The 17,592-nt window shown below is 44.5% G+C and overlaps 1 protein-coding gene across 1 annotated transcript in view; it reads left to right on the top strand.

Annotated features, from left to right (window-relative positions):
* The window catches only part of Disc1 (DISC1 scaffold protein), a 211,010-nt gene that overhangs the window by 58,947 nt on the left and 134,471 nt on the right, over window positions 1–17,592 (top strand). Inside the window, exon 4 of the mRNA XM_040755305.1 lies at window positions 16,953–17,100. Within this exon, the coding sequence (XP_040611239.1) occupies window positions 16,953–17,100 (148 nt within the window). The remainder of the gene's footprint in view (window positions 1–16,952; window positions 17,101–17,592) is intronic.

Raw genomic sequence — 17,592 nt, 5'->3', positions numbered from 1 at the left:
CTGAACAAGGGGTAGTGCTTGGACCCCAGATTGATGGCTGTGTGGAAAACATGGGACTGACCCAGACCCCCTGAATGTGGGTGTCAGTGAGGAGGCCTAGGTAATCTATGGGGCTTTGGGTAGTATTTATCCCTGTCATACAAATAGACTTTGAGTGCCCATCCCACAATGAGGGATGTTCTCTCATCCTGGACTCTTGAAGGAGGGCCTAGACCCTGGATAACATGACAGACTCTGGAGATCCACCATGGAGAGCCTCACTCTACCTGGGGATCGGAGTGGAGATTGGGCAGAGGACTGGGGGGCCTGGTGGGGAGGGATGGGGAGGAGGGGAGGGAGAGGGAGCTGGGATTGACATGTGAAACAAGCTTGTTTCTAACTTAAGTAAAAAAAAAAAAAAGGAAAAAAAAGAGTGTGAGTTCCTGTCTCATCCTGCTTATATACCTCTCTCTACCCAGCCATCTCACTTCCTGTCTGTCTATACAGACCCCCAGGCCTCTATGGTTAGCTAGTGGTTAGCTCCTCCCTCTGATCTTCAAGCAAGCTTTATTTGTTAGAGTATAAACAAGATACCACCATAGTCACCAGCTAAGGCAAGGATGCACTTAGGCCTTTTCTTGGAGCCTGCCTTGTAAGCTTTGGCTGCAGAGGAGCTAAGTGGGAGAATTGCTGAAAGTTCCGGCTTCCAGTGAGAAAACAGGGTTGCTGATCTATGCTGCCAGCCTGGCTCCTGGATACTCCCACTGTGGCACTCAATCTGTGTCTGTGGGTCCATGTGAGCGCCAGGCTGCATGGACACCTCTCTTTGTGGATACTTAGGAGACAGGGAAGGGGTGTAGCCTCTCACATAGCAGAAAAGGCGATGTCCTTTGGGAGTGGTCAAGATAGGAGGAAAGTTCTCTCCACTGATGGCATCACTCCAAACACACCCCGCACACAGCTCTACAGGTGGCACCATGGGCTCACAGCATCTCTGCTGCTCTGCTCTGACTCAAGGTGTTTTTAGAATATCCCAAAAGAAGGAAGGTGGACAGACTTGCATGATACCACATGCATTCCTTCATTATGTACATATGCTTGTGTTGGGTACACATATGGGTGCACGTGTGTGCATGCATGCTGCGCCTACAACGGTCAGAGGACAGGGGGGCAACCTTGGTTGTCAATCCTCAGGCTCCCTAACACTTTGTTGTTTGAGACAGGTCTCTCACTGGCCTGCCAGCCCTCAGGAATTTGTCTGTCTCTACCTTCCATCTCATTATCGCTAGGATTGCAGGTGAGCTGCATTGTGCCCACTTTTTGTGTAGATTCTGGCGATCTGAATTCAGGTCTTCATGTTTGCAATGCAAACCGTTTACCAATGAATTCATCTCCCCAGCCTATATTCTTGTCTAGCTTTTGGTAGAGATGAGTCATCAGTGATGCTGTACCCTGTCCTGCAAAAAACAAACAAACAAACAAAAAAACCGGCACATAGCTGTGGGATTTAAAACAGTAACACGGCTGCCCTGATACTGAACTTGAAACTTGTTATCTAGCCACAGGATTTTATTCCTGAAACTCCAGCTCAAGCAACCCTTCTTCCACTCGTTTCTGGCTGCCTGGGAGATAATAAAAACAGTTGAGCATAGCAAATGATTACCAGTGAGAAAGCGTGGATTTCCCATCCCACCAGGCCTTCCAAATGCACATTTGTTTCCCTTGCTTCATGGTCACCTGTGCCTTTCGATGTACTTTTGTATTGCATACCTGTCAGCACCTCCTATTTTCCGTTACTGACATTGTGCTAATGTGTGTGACAGAGTTTAGTTATCCATGTGTCCCACTGTTCCTTTAAGGGCTTTTGGGCTTCCAGGTGCTCAGAACCTGGGTGCCAGTGGAAACCAGTGCTGCCTATATGTATTGATGTGGACTGAAAGAGCTGGGGAGTGACAGGCTGAGCATACATTTACGCATGAGAAATGAAAGCACTGGGCAAGCAGTGAGCATTCCTCTGCATGTGATGGTCCTGCAGGGTGCTGGCTACATTGAATGCATGCCAAATGTCAGAGATACCATTCTATTAAGTTTGTTGTTGTTGGGGTCTTAGGAATTTGGGGAGGTGGGACCTAGCTGCAGGAAGTAATCCACAGGGAATGGTCTTTCTGGGTATTTTCTCCCTAGCTCCTCCCTGCTTCACTTACTGCTCCCATTGCCACGATGCTGCCCGAGCAAATGGGGCCAAACCACCATGGGCTGAAATCCTCAGAAGCTGTGAGCCAAAATGCAACCTTTAGTTGTGTCTGTTGGGTTTGTGTCCTTCAGTGATGCACAGCGATATGGAAAAGTAAGCCTTTCCTTCCCAACATGCTTTTGGTCATGATATTTCATCACAGTAGTAGTAACCCTAAGACAAAACCATAATGTCACTGAGGAGCATTAATCTGAATCAAGAGTCAGGCTCATTAAAATAGTCTCTTGGGTTATAACTCTAATACCTGTGGTTTTTAAAAGTGTTCTTGGGCATTTTGGGGCCAGCATTTCACAACAGTTTGGTGGCACAAGATGGGCTAGTGTTAATAATCTTCTATGTGAGATGAAGGCACTGATCTTAGAGATGAGAAATCACCCAGAGATTGTGAGGTCAGCTGGTGGATCTAGAACTCAGCTCCTGGTCTTTTAATCCAGGAGGCAAAAAAAACCCCAAACCCTTTATTGTTTATTTTCTTCTCACACTAGAGGATTCTCTGCAGAGGCAGAGAAACATACACTGTCCTTTGTATCATTTACTGGATCTTCAGTCCAAGGCCCTAGAAACTGACTGTTCCCTTGGTGTAGGCACATGCTAACACCTAGCCAGAGTCCTGGCTGCTGTCTGTGCTCACAGCTCAGGAGTCTTTTGGCTTTGTTCTTGGGGTGACACATGAGCCCTGGATTTGATGGCCATGGGCTATGTCCTCTTGCCATATGGGGCCAGTTGAGGGAATTCAGTGGGCCCTAGGAAGGACCTGCAGAGTCTTTTGTAGCTACTTTCTCTTGCTGTGGCTTTTCCCCCAGAAAACATTCCCATAAGCTTAGTTCAATTTCTCCCATTGGCATGGCATTCTGAGGAGGTGGAAGGGGATTTCTTAACTAGTTCTACAGGGATGTCTGTGCCTTTGGCTTCTTCTGGCTGTTTACAGTGGTCAGCCTAGAGCCAGCTCTTGTGAAGGCTCTCAGCATGCAGAGTCATGGTCCATTTTTAGTCTTCCTGACTGTTGGCTGCTGTCCCGTGATCTCTATTAACATTGCTCTGACATTGAAAGTCACTGTTTTACTTGCATCGCTGTGCTTCAGCTCACAGAAAGCAGCTTCATTCTCTGTTATTTCTGGAAAGTAATATTCTAGCATGCATTCTTCCTTCTGACTAGATTTCATCCTCATCGGAAAATCTCAGGCTTTTGAAATCCTTTAATCCTCTAAGGTTTCTTTTTGGACCATGCTATTGTGCCTTATATCCCTTGATACTATTCAAAGAGTTGAAACTGTTCATGCTGCCATGCCGTTGGTACTGTCAGCTCAGCACAGAGCAGAGCATGGTGTGTTTCATTTTCCATTATATTTTAAAAACAATGATGACGGTGGTTGCTCAGTAGTACATCCTAATATCTTGAGTTAGGTGAGAGATGGGTATACTAAAAGCTGCTCTGCTGAAGGTTATGGAGTCTGAAGAGATTACAGGTTGCAAGGACCAGCCATTAAGAGGGTGAATGAGCCTGTGGTTTTCAAGCTCTGGTGAGCAGATGTGTCCAGCTAATTTCTTACAAAAACACCAGTGGAGCAGATTGCTCATGAAAAGTCTATTCATAGGAACTAATTGGATGCCATGCTCAGTTTAATAGGAAAAACAGTGCAACCAAAGTCCATGGAGGGAAATAATGAAGAGGCATCTGACTTATTTAAAAAATAACCTTAGGACCAAGAGAACTTCTGCTGTCAGTCTATGAGGTGGCCCCAGACCTGCAATGTTCATGGAAGGAAGTAAAGGACTTCATGAAGCAATAGCCAGAAAAGGGCACTTGAGCTTTCTACAGTAACTGTGACTGTAGAAAGGGCCCAAGAGACACGGGCTAGGACTCATGGCGTGGCTGGGTGATCCCATGCTGGAAGGTTGAGAGGTGGTCTATTCTGCTGTGAAGAATTGTCCCTTTAACTTCATTCTTAGGGCGTACCTGGTAGACATCTAGATTCAGTGCATGGGATAGGAACCTACTGCTCCGTGTGTGGGGGTGCAGGATGCTCTTAGAGCTTGTATGCATTAGTTGCTGGTCTCCTTGCTGTGATCAAATACCTGACAAAGTGACTTAAGGCAGGAGGGGTTTATCTGGCTCTCAGTTTGAGAGGACACAGTCCATCATGGCAAAGACACTGTGATAGCTGACTCCATGGCATTGGGAGTATGTGCTTATGACTCTTCAATTCCGCACATGCTGAGAGACAGGAAGCAGAGGTGGCCTGCTCTCCAATGACCCATTTCCTCCATTTTCTCCCCACATCCTACAGGTCCCACAGCCTCCTAATATAGTGTCACCAGCCAAAGGCCAAATGTGACAGTGTGGTACACTCCTCCATTCCATTCTGTGAGTAACGTTCACTGTTGGTCAGAGTGGATCTGCATGCATCTTGTGGCTCTGTGCATGTAGATTGCTTAGTGAGTCAGTCACCAGCTACAGGTTTAGCACATCTTAGTGATAGCTGAAATTTATCAAATTTCAATTACAGTGGAGAACATGAAATAAAGTTTATTTTATGAAGGAAGATATGTTATTACATTTTAGATGGGAATTTCTCTTTCAGATTGACATAGTTTGTTTTTGTTTGTATTTGAGACATGATCTCACCAAGTAGCCCAGACTGACTTTCAGAATATGGTAATCCTCCTGCCTCAACATTGTGAGTGCTGGGATTATATGGACAAGCTACCATGGCAGGCTCCCATTTTACATGTCTGTAAATGGATGTGTAGAGTTTTCCTTTTATAGTTCTCTGTAACTTAGAAAAGGAACTCAGCTCTTGGTCCAGGGCTTGTTTTGAATGCTCCCCATAGGAGTTTAAGGGTTAGGGGGAATCTCAGGAGGACACTGTTGGAACCCAATTTTAAAACAATATCAAACCCCAAACTTGTTTTACTTTTATTACCACAGTGAGGTTATGCTAATTCTGTGCATTCAGAGAGCTGTGACATTTACAAAATTTTGTTCATTAAAACCGCTTTTATAAACATGGAGGTGCCATCAGAAGACGCTGTCGATTTGGTTTTCTTACAAACCACTTTCTTAGGGTCACCTACTGAATTGGCACAATTTCAGTGAGCTGACTTAGAAAGACTCTAAGTGTTCTCAAGTCTGAGGCAGAAAAATCATGAGTAATAGGCTAGCCTGGGCTATATAGTGAGACTCTGCCCTAATCAACATCATAATCAACAATAAGCAACAACAACAAAGGAAACTCTCTTTAGGCTAAATTTCATACCTCCTGCCCTACTTCATGGCAATGGCTATAGTTCCATTGATGGTGTGCACCCATGACCTAGGACAAGGCTAATCATCTCATACCCCTTGGCAGGTCACACATAAACGTTGAAGAGCCTATGGCAAAACAAGGTTCTGATCAAGATCTAGTTAAGATGCAATCAAGATAGTATCCCACATCAAATGGCCTCTTTAGAACCAGGTTTTGGATTCATAATGCTTTCACTGAATGCCTTGGAGCCTTGCAAAGTCCACTCTTGCCACCGCAGTCATAAGGACTCTTTAGGGTATATGGACTAGAGGCTTCATGAGGAGGTGTGCAGCATGTCTTTACAGGGAAATATGACAGCATGAGTAGCACGTGACTAATGATGGTAGCCAGCCTTTGGAAAGCATCGGTGTTCTTTCGGCTTTCCAAAGGTCACATCTGGTTTCTCACAACCCACCTCTGGCATTTAGAGAGTACATAAATATAGCAACCACCAACCTTTCTCCCTCGTGTAGAGATGTCTTTGTTAGTGCTGCACCATTGTGTTGGCAAATAATATTTTGTCTTCTGGGTTCTCCACATTATAATGTTGGAAATTATCCAAAGAATGTCCCTGTCTCCCTGGCAAGGTCCCTCAACTTGTGTATATTACTAAATTTAGGCAGAAATATAGACAGATGTAGGCATCAAGTTTCATACATCTCTCCGTAGAAATCAGCCGTGGTGATGGGATTGATAGTAGCACTGGCACAATGGTGGTGGTGACAGAGAAGGTGGAACAGGTAGTATGATGGAGGTGATGGAGGATAGGAGTGAGGACGATAGAAGTGATTGATAATGATGGCGGAAGTGATGGCGATGGAGGAGGTGATGGAGAAGGATAGGGGTGAGATTGATTGATAATGATGGCGGAAGTGATGGCGATGGAGGAGGTGATGGAGAAGGATAGGGGTGAGAAGGATAGAAGTGATTGATAATGATGGCGGAAGTGATGGCGATGGAGGAGGTGATGGAGAAGGATAGGGGTGAGAAGGATAGGGGTGAGGGGGATAGAAGTGATTGATAATGATGGCGGAAGTGATGGCGATGGAGGAGGTGGTGCTGATGATGGTAGTGCTGGTGCTGGTGAGGTAGAATTGAGGTTCAGAAATGACAATAATGGTGTCAACACTGAGGAGGCAGTGGATAAAGCCATCTCTGGTCAGTTGCCATTGAGGATGCCTCCACTCCAAACTTGAGCTTGACCCTGGACCTCATGTGCAGGTGACTGACTTTTATAGCATCAGAATCAGCATTCTTCAGAGATAGTTTTTTGTAGTTTTGAAAACCTGAGGGCTTAATGAACTGTAGCCAAAATGGAGTAGGCTGGCCAGTTACCTCCCTAGAGCCCTTCATGATTGGTATTTAGTGAAAGAACCTTGCCTTTTTTGTTTCTTTGTTTTGAGACAGGGTCTTTCTATGTAGCTGTAGCTCTGGCTGTCCTGGAACTCACTGTGGAGACCAGGCCTGCCTGGAACAGCAGAATCGTGTCTTTTATTTGCAGTATAGTATAGGTGCAGGGTACTTCTGAGTGCCTCACTGAAGCCCTCTTCCCAGAAGCTCACAACCAAAGTGACTTGTATGTTTTCTGATGTATCTGTGGAGTGCTACAGCATTTGCAAGGTGTGTTGATAACACACACACACATACACACACACACACACACAAAGAAAAAGAGAGAGAGAGAGAGAGAGAGAGAGAGAGAGAGAGAGAGAGAGAGAGAGAGAGAACACACTTGCTAGTTTATGAAGGCATATGTACCTGGAGGTGTCTCTACTATTACTATTTTGGTCACTCACAATCTAATTCTTTTGCATGATGATTGTTTTTTTTTCTGGGGAAGAACAGATGCTTCAAACCACACATTCTGCTGAAATATGTCAGAGCAAATCAATGACCACGCATCAAGCATGAGAAAACAGGCTTCGTGCTGAGTGGGCAAGTGTCACAGCTAAATGAGTGCTGGTGTCCCAGAGCTTCCCCGTGCTCTTCCGTACTCTCTCGAGGCCAGATGCTCCTTCATACCTCGTCAAGATGATTTCCCAGGACGCTGCTCCGTGCCGTGAGCTTTGAAGAATACATTTCCAGAAATTCCCCTCATTGTTCACTGGAGGGATCTTTGACCCTCAGGAGCTAGGCTTACCCTAAGCGGCTTAGCATTAAGAATTTGAGGAAACCAAATCTCCACATTTATGCAGATATCAAAGACTAGTAGAAGGAGCCAGTGAGCTAATAACTTCCTGAAATAATAAGCAGCTTGGGATTTTACAGCTGATTTCGTAAGTGGAGAAATTGAGATAAAATCACTCATAATCATACTGACTGCTGAGCTCTTAATTCTGCTCAGGTTTTTTTTTTTTTTTAAACAACACACAGTTGTAATCACAGAGTACAGAGAATACAGATATATAATCTTGCATCCTGTTTTTATCTTGTAGTATTAAAACATTTCCACACTGCTTTTCTAATTGCTCTATCACACAAGCAGAAGTGCCAAGGTTGCCTTCGCCATTCCCCTAGATTGGATCCAATGCTGTTTTTGCTTTAATGAGTTTGTTTGTTTGTTTGGCTGCTCAGTACTTTCTGTGAAAAAAAGGCAAAGAAAGTAGGAAATGAACTGGTAGATTGGTGGGTATTGGCATTAAGCTTTGAGACTTGGAGACCAAGACTTGGCAGGGCCAAGGGGCTCCAGCCTCCCTAGAGAAAGATGAGTGGTGAGGAGCAGAGTGTGGGGTAGGAAGATCTTGGCTTTATTTTTGAACCTCAGAGCTGTGCAGCTAATTAGGAGAATGCTTCCAAAGTTCCTTAAGCTTCAGTCTTTCATTTGCAAAGTAGGACTCAACACACCTGCCCTGAGGTTGCTTTAAGAGTTACCTGACTGTCACACACCACAGATGGCTCTACTTATAACACAGTGGCTTGATTTTCTGTTTTGTTCACACAGAAACTCAGGTTCATGAATTTATGGAGCATTTATGCAGTGCCTACCGTGTGCCTGGCTCTGAGCTAGATGCCAGTAGGCAGGTAGTTATCACACAGCCTGGTAGATCTCATTGTCATGAGGGGCTCAGATACTTGAGCAGGGACATGGGACTCCTGTGTGATGGGGGTGTAGGAACAGGGTGACTCCATGGAAGTTTGTGGAAAAAGACTAGGGGCTGACATGTAAAATGACCAAGGTTCAGTTGCACCTTATACACTCACTTTGACACATTGGGCAAATTATTTAGAATTCTGAAATCTACTTTCTACATTTGTAAGCCTAGCTTGCAAGTCATGGAGCTCAGAAATAATATCCATACATCACTGTACATGCATTAGATGCTTAGAAACACTTAATGCGTTTGACATCTTCAGTGCCCTGATGGTGGCTGATCTTTATGAAAACGACCCCAACAAACAGCAATATTCTGAAATGTCAAAGATTGGCTCCATTGTGCTTGAGATGGTCGGAAATACATCTTATTACAGTCTAATCCTTGCAAACTGGCCATCTATATGTGATATGTATGCTAATGAGAGTTAGAATATGCAGCTCTCAAGAAATTGCATTTCTTGGCTATTATGTAAAAAGCAATGAAAAAGGACTCTCGAATATGTTGCTGGCTGCAGCCAAAGAGGCTCCGTAGGATGTACACTGGTCACCAGTCTCTAAGAATATTGCTCATGCCATGCATTCTGTCATCCCATGGGGAGATTCCTAACAGGAATCCAATCTACTTAGCATGATGTTGTTATGTAAAGTTTCTGCCTCATCAATACTTATTTACATATTCATTCTCTTATTTATTGTCTTTCACTAGGTTTCCACAGTGTAGCTTTAGAATCAGCAGCACATTACTGATGGACTAAGGGTAGCAGATGACCCTCATTAAACATTAATGAAGTTATACATATGATGGTTAATCTTTATTGTCAATTTAATGGGACCTAGAATCACAAAGGAGACAAGCTTCTGCGTGCTTCTATGAGGGCATCTCCAGAAAGGTCTAACTGAGGAGGGAAGACCCACCTTCGATGTGGGCAGCACCATTCCATGAGCTGGAGATCTGGGCTTCGTTAACAAGGGGAAAGCGAACTGGGCGCCAGCATTTGTCCCCTTCTGCTAACTGACTGTGGATGCCGTGTGACCAGCTGACTCCAGCTGCTACCACCATTCCTCCCCCCTTAATCAGTGAGCTAAAATGAACTTTCCCTTTTTTTTGTCAGGTATTTTGGCACAGCAACAAGAGAATTAATTAAATACAATGAAGTGACACAAAAAAATTCTCTTCAGAGTAAAGTGATGTGATGGCTGGCGTTTCTGCCATGAAATCCACTGTGCAAAGCATGTAATATGCCTGGGACAGAGTTTGTCAGTCAGAATGTACTCTTTAATGCCTGATTTTTCTCACTGCTTGCAGACACCTTTTTTGATTAATTTTGAATGTATTCATTTATTTTTGCTATTCAACTCTGTTTGCAAAGTACAAATAACATTTCTCTCTTTTTTATTCTATCATTCCCATTAGATGATTTGCCAGCTGCATTTATTTGGCACCTGCATGTGCAACATATTCCTGATAATGCTAGCCTGGAGCTACCCACTGAATTCATACTCACAGTGTCTGCAGGATTTGCAAACAACAGAGAGTTAAAAGGAAGAGAAGCCAATGTGTCAGTGTTCTATCGCTGTGAAGAGATGCCATGGCCAAGGCAACTCTTACAAAGAAAAGTAGAATTACATAGGGTCTGCTTACATTGTACAGTTTCAGAGGTTTAGCCCATTATCAGCATGGCGGGAAGCATGTTGGCAGGCAGGCAGACATGGTGCTGGAGAAGGAGCTGAGAGTTATATGTCCAGATCCATGGGCAGCAGGAAGAGAGACTCTGGGCCTGACTTGAGCATTTGAAAGCCCAAAGCCCACCCTCAGTGACACATGTCCTCCAGCAAGTTCACATCTCCTAAATCCCTGTCAAGTAGTGTCACCCTTAAATGACCAAGCACTGGCTCATCTATTTTAATGAAAATGACCTATTTTGAAATCACTTTGCATGTACAAGAAATCCACAGGTTGAGCTCACATTTGTCCCTCATTCTGTGTCCCTGACTGAACCCACATGCCATTGTAAATTTTTTCCTGACCACTTGATGGTAAGCTATAGCCATGGTGCCCTCCAGAACCAAGATGTGTGCCCCTAAACAAAGATGTGTCCTCAGGTCACTGAGCTGTAGCCTTCAAGTCATGAAGTCAATTTTGACATAGTTTTGGTGTCCCTGGAAAAGAGAGTACTTCACAGTAATTCCTATCTCACTCCCAATCCCAGTGACTCTCTCCCTCCTTCCCTTCCCCGCGCCCTGTCTCCCTTTAGGAAGGCAGTTGCCTGCACTCTGAATTGGATGGTTGGAGGAGTGAAGATTTTGCACTGTATCAGACAACCTGTAACTCAGGTCCATCTGATGCTTCTACTTCCCCAGCAGGGCCTTCTAGAACCTATGCTGGTGTTCTCTGCACCTCATGTCCTGTCCTACTGTGGATGTCCATCATCATCACTAACACGCTATGGTCTTTGGACTTCACTACCTTAGAGCCATCATTTTCTTTTGGTAATAATACATCTTACAGGGGGATTATTTAACAGCCCCTAGGAACCTGCTCACTATCAAGCCTCCTCCCTGCTTCCTCTCACCAGGAAGCATTTTTGTCAACACCATGTCCAGGCCCCAGTTTGCTGCAAGGGGATGAACATGACTATTATTGTTGTTTGTTCTGATTCTCAAGTTATCTGATACTTGAGTTTCTTTAGATGGCCTCTTGTGTTCAGTTGACACAGTCTCAATCTTCCAGAACTTTCTAATGTTTTCGTATAAGATGTTCTGGACTCATTTCATCCTGCTACTGTCTCAACCCTGGGGCCAGAAACTTCTCCAGCAGCACTGCTTCCTTCTAGACAATGTTTGTAAACCTGGTTTGGGCCTATAGTATGCTCATTGCTCCTGGTCTGGTGTTTCTTTGGGCCTTCTGAGTAGAGCAGACAGAAGAGACATGGAAATGTGTGCACATGTACATCTGTGGCTATCTCCGTATATACTGTGAGTTTGCATATTAAAAATGAGCAGCTCTTAATAGGATTTCTGTAATTGGACGCGGTGGGTTCACACTGTAGCAAGCACAAAGCCAAAGGCAGCACAGCCAAGCTGAGGAAGATTTCTTAGCTACCGAGGGAAGGAGATCATAAAGTCACTTCCAAAGCAATGGTCTCCCCCAACAAAGGAAGCATGGGGGTTTTGTTTAGCAGGGTGAGTCTGTACATATTCACATGGGGAGGGTCATTCCTGGACATGCTCAGGTTAAGATCATAATTGAAAGAGAAAAGTCACAGTGGGAGTTGTGGTATCTGTCTTTAACCCCAGCGCTTGGATGGCAGAGGGAGGTGGATCTCTTGTGAGTTTTAGGACAGTCTGGGCTACATAATGAGCTCCAGACAGCTAGAGCTATGTAGAGTGACTCTGCTTAAAAAAAAAAGAAAAAGGAAAGTCTCAAACCACATATGTGAAAGATTGATGTGACAGACAGACATGCCCCATGGACATGCTTGGATTGGCCAATTTTAGTTGAAAATACAGGGAAGGTTACTTTGAAGAGGTCCACTCACCCAGGAGTCTATCCCTGAAAGCTCTTGCCTTGCCTAGTCACTAATTTTTCCACTGCCAGGACAACACAGCTCCTTTCTACTCTTCTTCCCTCCCATAACTGTGTAGCCTAAGCTAGCCTCAAACTCACACAGCCCTCCTTCCTCAGCTTCCTGACCGCAGGAACAAAGTGGAGAGCTCTCAGGACCCTGGTGGGTGCCTCTGTCTAGGTTGGAGGCAGCAGAAATGGAAATGGAGGAAGTTGAGGGTGCCAGCACCATTGGGAAGGTGACCAGGGTGTGACTACACAGGCTGAGCACAAGGAAGACTCCGAACCCAAGACTCTACTGGGAGAACAGCTGGGATTGTGAGGCAGGAAAGCAGCGCGTATGGCTTCAGAAACTTTTTTCGTGTGTGTGTGTGTGTGTGTGTGTGTGTGTGTGTGTGTGTGTGTGCTGTGAATGCACGTTTGTATGTGTATGGGCACATATATGTGTGCATGGATGAATATGCTCATGCTTTTGATAACCCAGGTTAATATAGGGAATCTTCCTCTATTTCTTTTCACCTTATTCTGGTTGTGATGGGTGTGTGGAGTGTGATCCTGTCTGAGTAGGGCAGGCCAAACTTGCCCAGCATCTCAGGAATGTAGGCAAGATCACTCTAGAGGGAGCTGCAGGACACCAGTAAAGGATGGTGACACTTTCCTATCTTTTATAGCCTGCCAGAGGTCTGCTGTGTCACCACCTCTTTGCACTGGTCACCTCAGAGCTTGAGAGCAAAGTGACCTGGTTGGTCCCAGCTTCCATGTGTAGAAGTTCTCAACAGAGCAGCAGGCTAGGGTGGTGGGGTACTAAGTGCTCTGATCATAGCACACCGCTGCTCAAAGCCATTCCACGGCTCCTCCTTCCTTGAGGCTAGCACCAAATTCTTTCTAGAGGCTTTATGTGGCTCTGATGGCCAAACCCCACTTCCCTCATCTCCTTAGTGTGCTCACTATGAGTGATACTGAAACATTGAGGCGAGTGTCACTCAGGGCTTCTGCTTGGAAAGGGGGTGTAACTCAGGTAACCAGTGAGCTACCTGTGTGAATTTGGGTCAGAATGTCAAGAGGAGATGATGCTGGCCTGGAAGTGGCAGCCCTAGTACCCTATGGCCATTGCAGAGTTAGAGTACCAGAACTGACAGGGTGGCTGAAGCTTTGATGTTACTGCTGAGAACCTGGATTCTCTTCTCTAAACCAGAAGGAGAGCTTCCAATGGCCGTGCCCTCCAGAGTGAGTGACATCGTGGAGCAGAGCTGGGGGGGGGGAGGCATTTCCCACTGTCATCACTTGTGTTTTCCTTTAAAATTCTTCACTTCTTCACGAGTGTGACTGTTTTGCTGGATTAATTTATATGTTTTGGGGACCGCTACCCAGGACTCAGGGACAGTGGAATATGGCAGAGGACCAAGGGAGGCTGGGCTGTTTTTTTTTTTTTTTAACATAGCATGAACCTTCCACGGCAGTATTCATTGGGGCTACTAATAACAGTCAGTCCTTTGACATCAATTAAATTGCAGACATGAAGTTTGATGCTTTAAGTTATGTTGGGTAGTCCTTAGACCCCCTTATGATGTAAGACTATTCTTAAACTCATTTAAAAAATAGACCAGGACTTGCGTTTTCAGACTGTGTAATTATTTTCTTTGGTTATATTTTAAATCAAAAGGTCTGAGTAATGTTTCAGTTTAGATTAAGATGTGCTTAAGATAACAAAAAACTCAATGGTTCATAGTAGAAATGTGCCTCTTAAGCTTTGTATGATATGCAATTCTGTAATTCATGGTGACTTTTAACTTATAAAAATATTACTTGCATGGGTTGGTTATGCGATTTATGGATATATAAAAATTCCTCAGGACGGAAGTTCTTTTTTCTCTCAAACTATTCTTTTGTCAGTCATTCAGAATGCTGCTGTCTGAAAATTGTCTCTCTTGCATATGATGTTCAGTTTACTTGAGGGATTCTTCATAAGACATGAGGTGTTTCTGCCGGTCTTTCTAGAGTAAGTGCTGTTTAAGGACTGCTAGCCTGCATCTCTTTCTCTAACTGGGGGCCAAGGGGTCTGAAGAAAACCTGCAGACATCTGAAATTCCCATGTCCTGGAGAAGATGGAATCTTTAAAAGTACAGTTGAAGCTTTATCTGTTTTACAAGTGCATTGATGGTCTGTGTTCTTCCCTAGCTTCTGTCATTTGAAATCAACTCCTGTTGCATATATGAAGAAACTGGGACACTCATAAAGTTGATTAAGGCGACAAAATAGAAGGCTTAGAAAAATACGTTAATTTGCAAGGAAGTGTTTTGGCATGAGAAAATTTCCAACTGAAATAAATTATTCAGTAAGCAAGGGCTAAGACATTTCATTGAAGCCATAAGGCAGTTTAAAATAAACTGGAGAAAATAACTGTTCTAATAGAGAATAACTCAATTAAGAGTCAAGTGAATATTATTAGTTTATTGGATAGTAACAGTTTATTTGTAATCTTAGTTATCTTAAAAGTTAACATTCTGGCCGGGTGTTGGTGGCACACGCCTTTAATCCCAGCACTCGGGAGGCAGAGGCAGGCGGATCTCTGTGAGTTCGAGGCCAGCCTGGTCTACAGAGCGAGCTCCAGGACAGCCTCCAAAGCCACAGAGAAACCCTGTCTCGAAAAACCAAAAAAAAAAAAAAGAGTTAACATTCTGTTAGGATGTTTTGTATTAATAAAAGTGAACAAAATAAAAAAATAGACCAAGAAAATGGAGCTTAGAAAGGTTAATTAATTTGAAGGTCAGACATCTTGGTGTGGTTAAGCTGACTCCAACTCCAGTTTTTCCCTAGCCCCTGCACAGTGGACCTCATTTTAACTGCACTAGTTAGTTTATTGTTTTATAAGCATGTAACTTAAAAAAATTTACTGATTGTCACCAAAGTTCCTATTTTTGGAGCACAACATCTAAGGTATTGAAAAAAAAAAGCCACAAGACTTTCAGGTGCTTGCTAAAGAATGGGAGTGTCTCAGTATATTCTGTGAGACCCTGTCCAGCCTGGGTCACAGAGAACCCAATGGCATATCTCATGAACATCTGTATTGAAAGAGTGTTTGATTACATTGCTTTGGAAGCAAATGTCCAGTTATCTCTGGCAGGCACTCGTGAGGAAGGCAGTGCAGACAGAGCCCAGTTATTTGGGACTTGGTCCTGGACATCCCCTTTTTGATATCCTTAGGACAGTAGGACTGGTCCTTGGTAAATTCCTGGTGTGGTCCATCTCCTTTGTCTACTTTACTAGATTTCAGGTCACCAGGAGATGAGACTCTGGCGTGTCCGTGAGGGCTTTCGGAGGGAAGACTGACTCTGGATGTGGGAGGTACCACTTGTAGGGCAGGGATCTCTCTCTGCTTCCTGAATGTGGGTGCAGTGTGACCCCAAGATCCTTCCCCACCATGACACATTGTGCCCTCTCTGTGAGCCCAAATACACCTTTCCTTCCTTATGTTGCTTTTGTCTAGTATTTTGTCACAGCAATGAGACAGGTAATTGATTCGACTCTCTATGCAGTGCCTGGACATTGGCTTCAGGTCATTTGTTGGGTCTATGGGAAAGTCATCGTTGATGGGAACTTATTCATTCTCTGCCTTCACTTCACCTGGTCATGTAGTCTTGGCTATCCTTGAACTCAGGATCCTCCTGCCTCAGCCTCCTACATGTGGTAAGCCACCTCTCCTGGGCCAAAGATAATTTTATAGGAAGCTTTAAAACTTTTTAGGATCTGGTTATGAACTAGAAGGGATTCTAATATCTGCAACTTGCTTTTTAAAGTGTTTTTTAAAATAGTGATTCATATTTATAACTTGCCTGAGGTGACCTGAGGTCATTAGAACAACCATGAGACCTACTGTGTGACAGAGTGGCTATAGTCACTTCTGGCATGGGGACTATGAATATTGCTCTGTGCCTTCAAGGCCTACAACTTGATAAGCATTATTTATTTATTTATTTGTTTATGTTCTTTTGAGACAGGATTTCTCTGTGTAGCCATAGCTGTCCAGGAACTTGCTTTGTGGACCAAGCTGACCTTGAACTTAGAGGTCCGTTTGTCTCTGCTTCCTGAGTGCTGGGATTAAAGGTGTGTGCCACCATTGCCTGGGTATTTATTTCTTTAAAATTGAAAATTTACACTATTAAAAAATTGGATTTTGGGCACTGATTTCTCAAAAGTGTATTCTGTAGTGCTAGGGATGTCAATCAGGGGTAGAATGCTTGCCTAGCAAACTTGAAGCCCTGGGTTCAATCTCCAGAACTGTGTAAACTGGATATGGTAGCCCATGCCTATAATTCTAGAGCTTGGGAGATGGAGGCAGGAGGTTTGAAAGCTCACAATAATCCTTATTTGAATAGACGATTCAGAGTTATCCTGGTCTCTCTGAGGCCCTTTCTGAAAAGCCAACCAATCAACCAATGACTCTTTTAGGATCCTCCAAATTTGGCAGTTTTTTTTTCTCCCAAAGATCACCATGATTAAGAAAAAAAAACAAACAAAGCAAAACAGCTGCCCCTCTGGGTATGGGTCATAGTCATGACCACCATGGAGGCTGGTACCTACAGCCCCTGACAGCTGGGAAAACAGAGCAATGGAAAGGTCTCTGGAACTCTGCAGGAGACACCAACTGGCCTGGAAAAGAGTCCCCAGCCTCAGGTGGCTCAGATGGAGCTGCCTGGTGCTGAGAGGAGAGACTTGGGTTATCTTTCTGAGTTTCACGGTCTTTCTCCCTCTTTCACCTCTTCGGGTTTCCAGCAGAGACACTGAGACAGCGATTGGAAGACCTGGAACAGGAGAAAGGCCGCCTACCCTGGGTTCTGCCTTCACAACAACCGGCTCTTGACAGCTTTTTGGGCTACCTGGCAGCACAGACCCAGCTGGCCTTGCATGGAGCCACCCAAAGGTGAGTACCCATGGGCGTCACCACAGCCCCCGCTTGGCTGTGCTTTCTTTTCTGTCCTCTCTCCATCCTGCTATCACTGGCCATTCTCCTTGCTGCTTCTGAGGTCTTGCCTCTCTCCCTGTATCTTCCCACTGACATCCCCACCTCTGTAGGGTCCTGCATATTTCCAGTGTCTCAGACATAAGCACCAGGTATCATTTTGTCCAAATCCCAATCCTCTGAGGATTCCTCCCTAGCACTCACCTCTCTGTAGAGTGCTGACCCTGCGCTTCCTGTGGTCAATAATACGTTTATTAAATTCACCGTTTTATCCTTAAAGAGGTACTGTGCTTTTATCCTTGTCTTTATTAAGCTTATTATGGTTGATGGTTGGCTTTGGCTGTCAACTTGGCTGCATTAAGAGATGTCTTGGAGTGGCAAACCACACTCATGGGGCTACAGGGGCATTTCCCAAGATGATTGACACCTGGGACCGTTATCAGGAGAAGAAAG

This window comes from Mesocricetus auratus, unplaced genomic scaffold (genome assembly GCF_017639785.1).
Source record: "Mesocricetus auratus isolate SY011 unplaced genomic scaffold, BCM_Maur_2.0 Super-Scaffold_100013, whole genome shotgun sequence".
Taxonomy (NCBI): domain Eukaryota; kingdom Metazoa; phylum Chordata; class Mammalia; order Rodentia; family Cricetidae; genus Mesocricetus; species Mesocricetus auratus.
The sequence above is the reverse complement of the archived record's forward strand: the minus strand, read 5'-3'. Positions and strand labels throughout refer to the sequence as shown.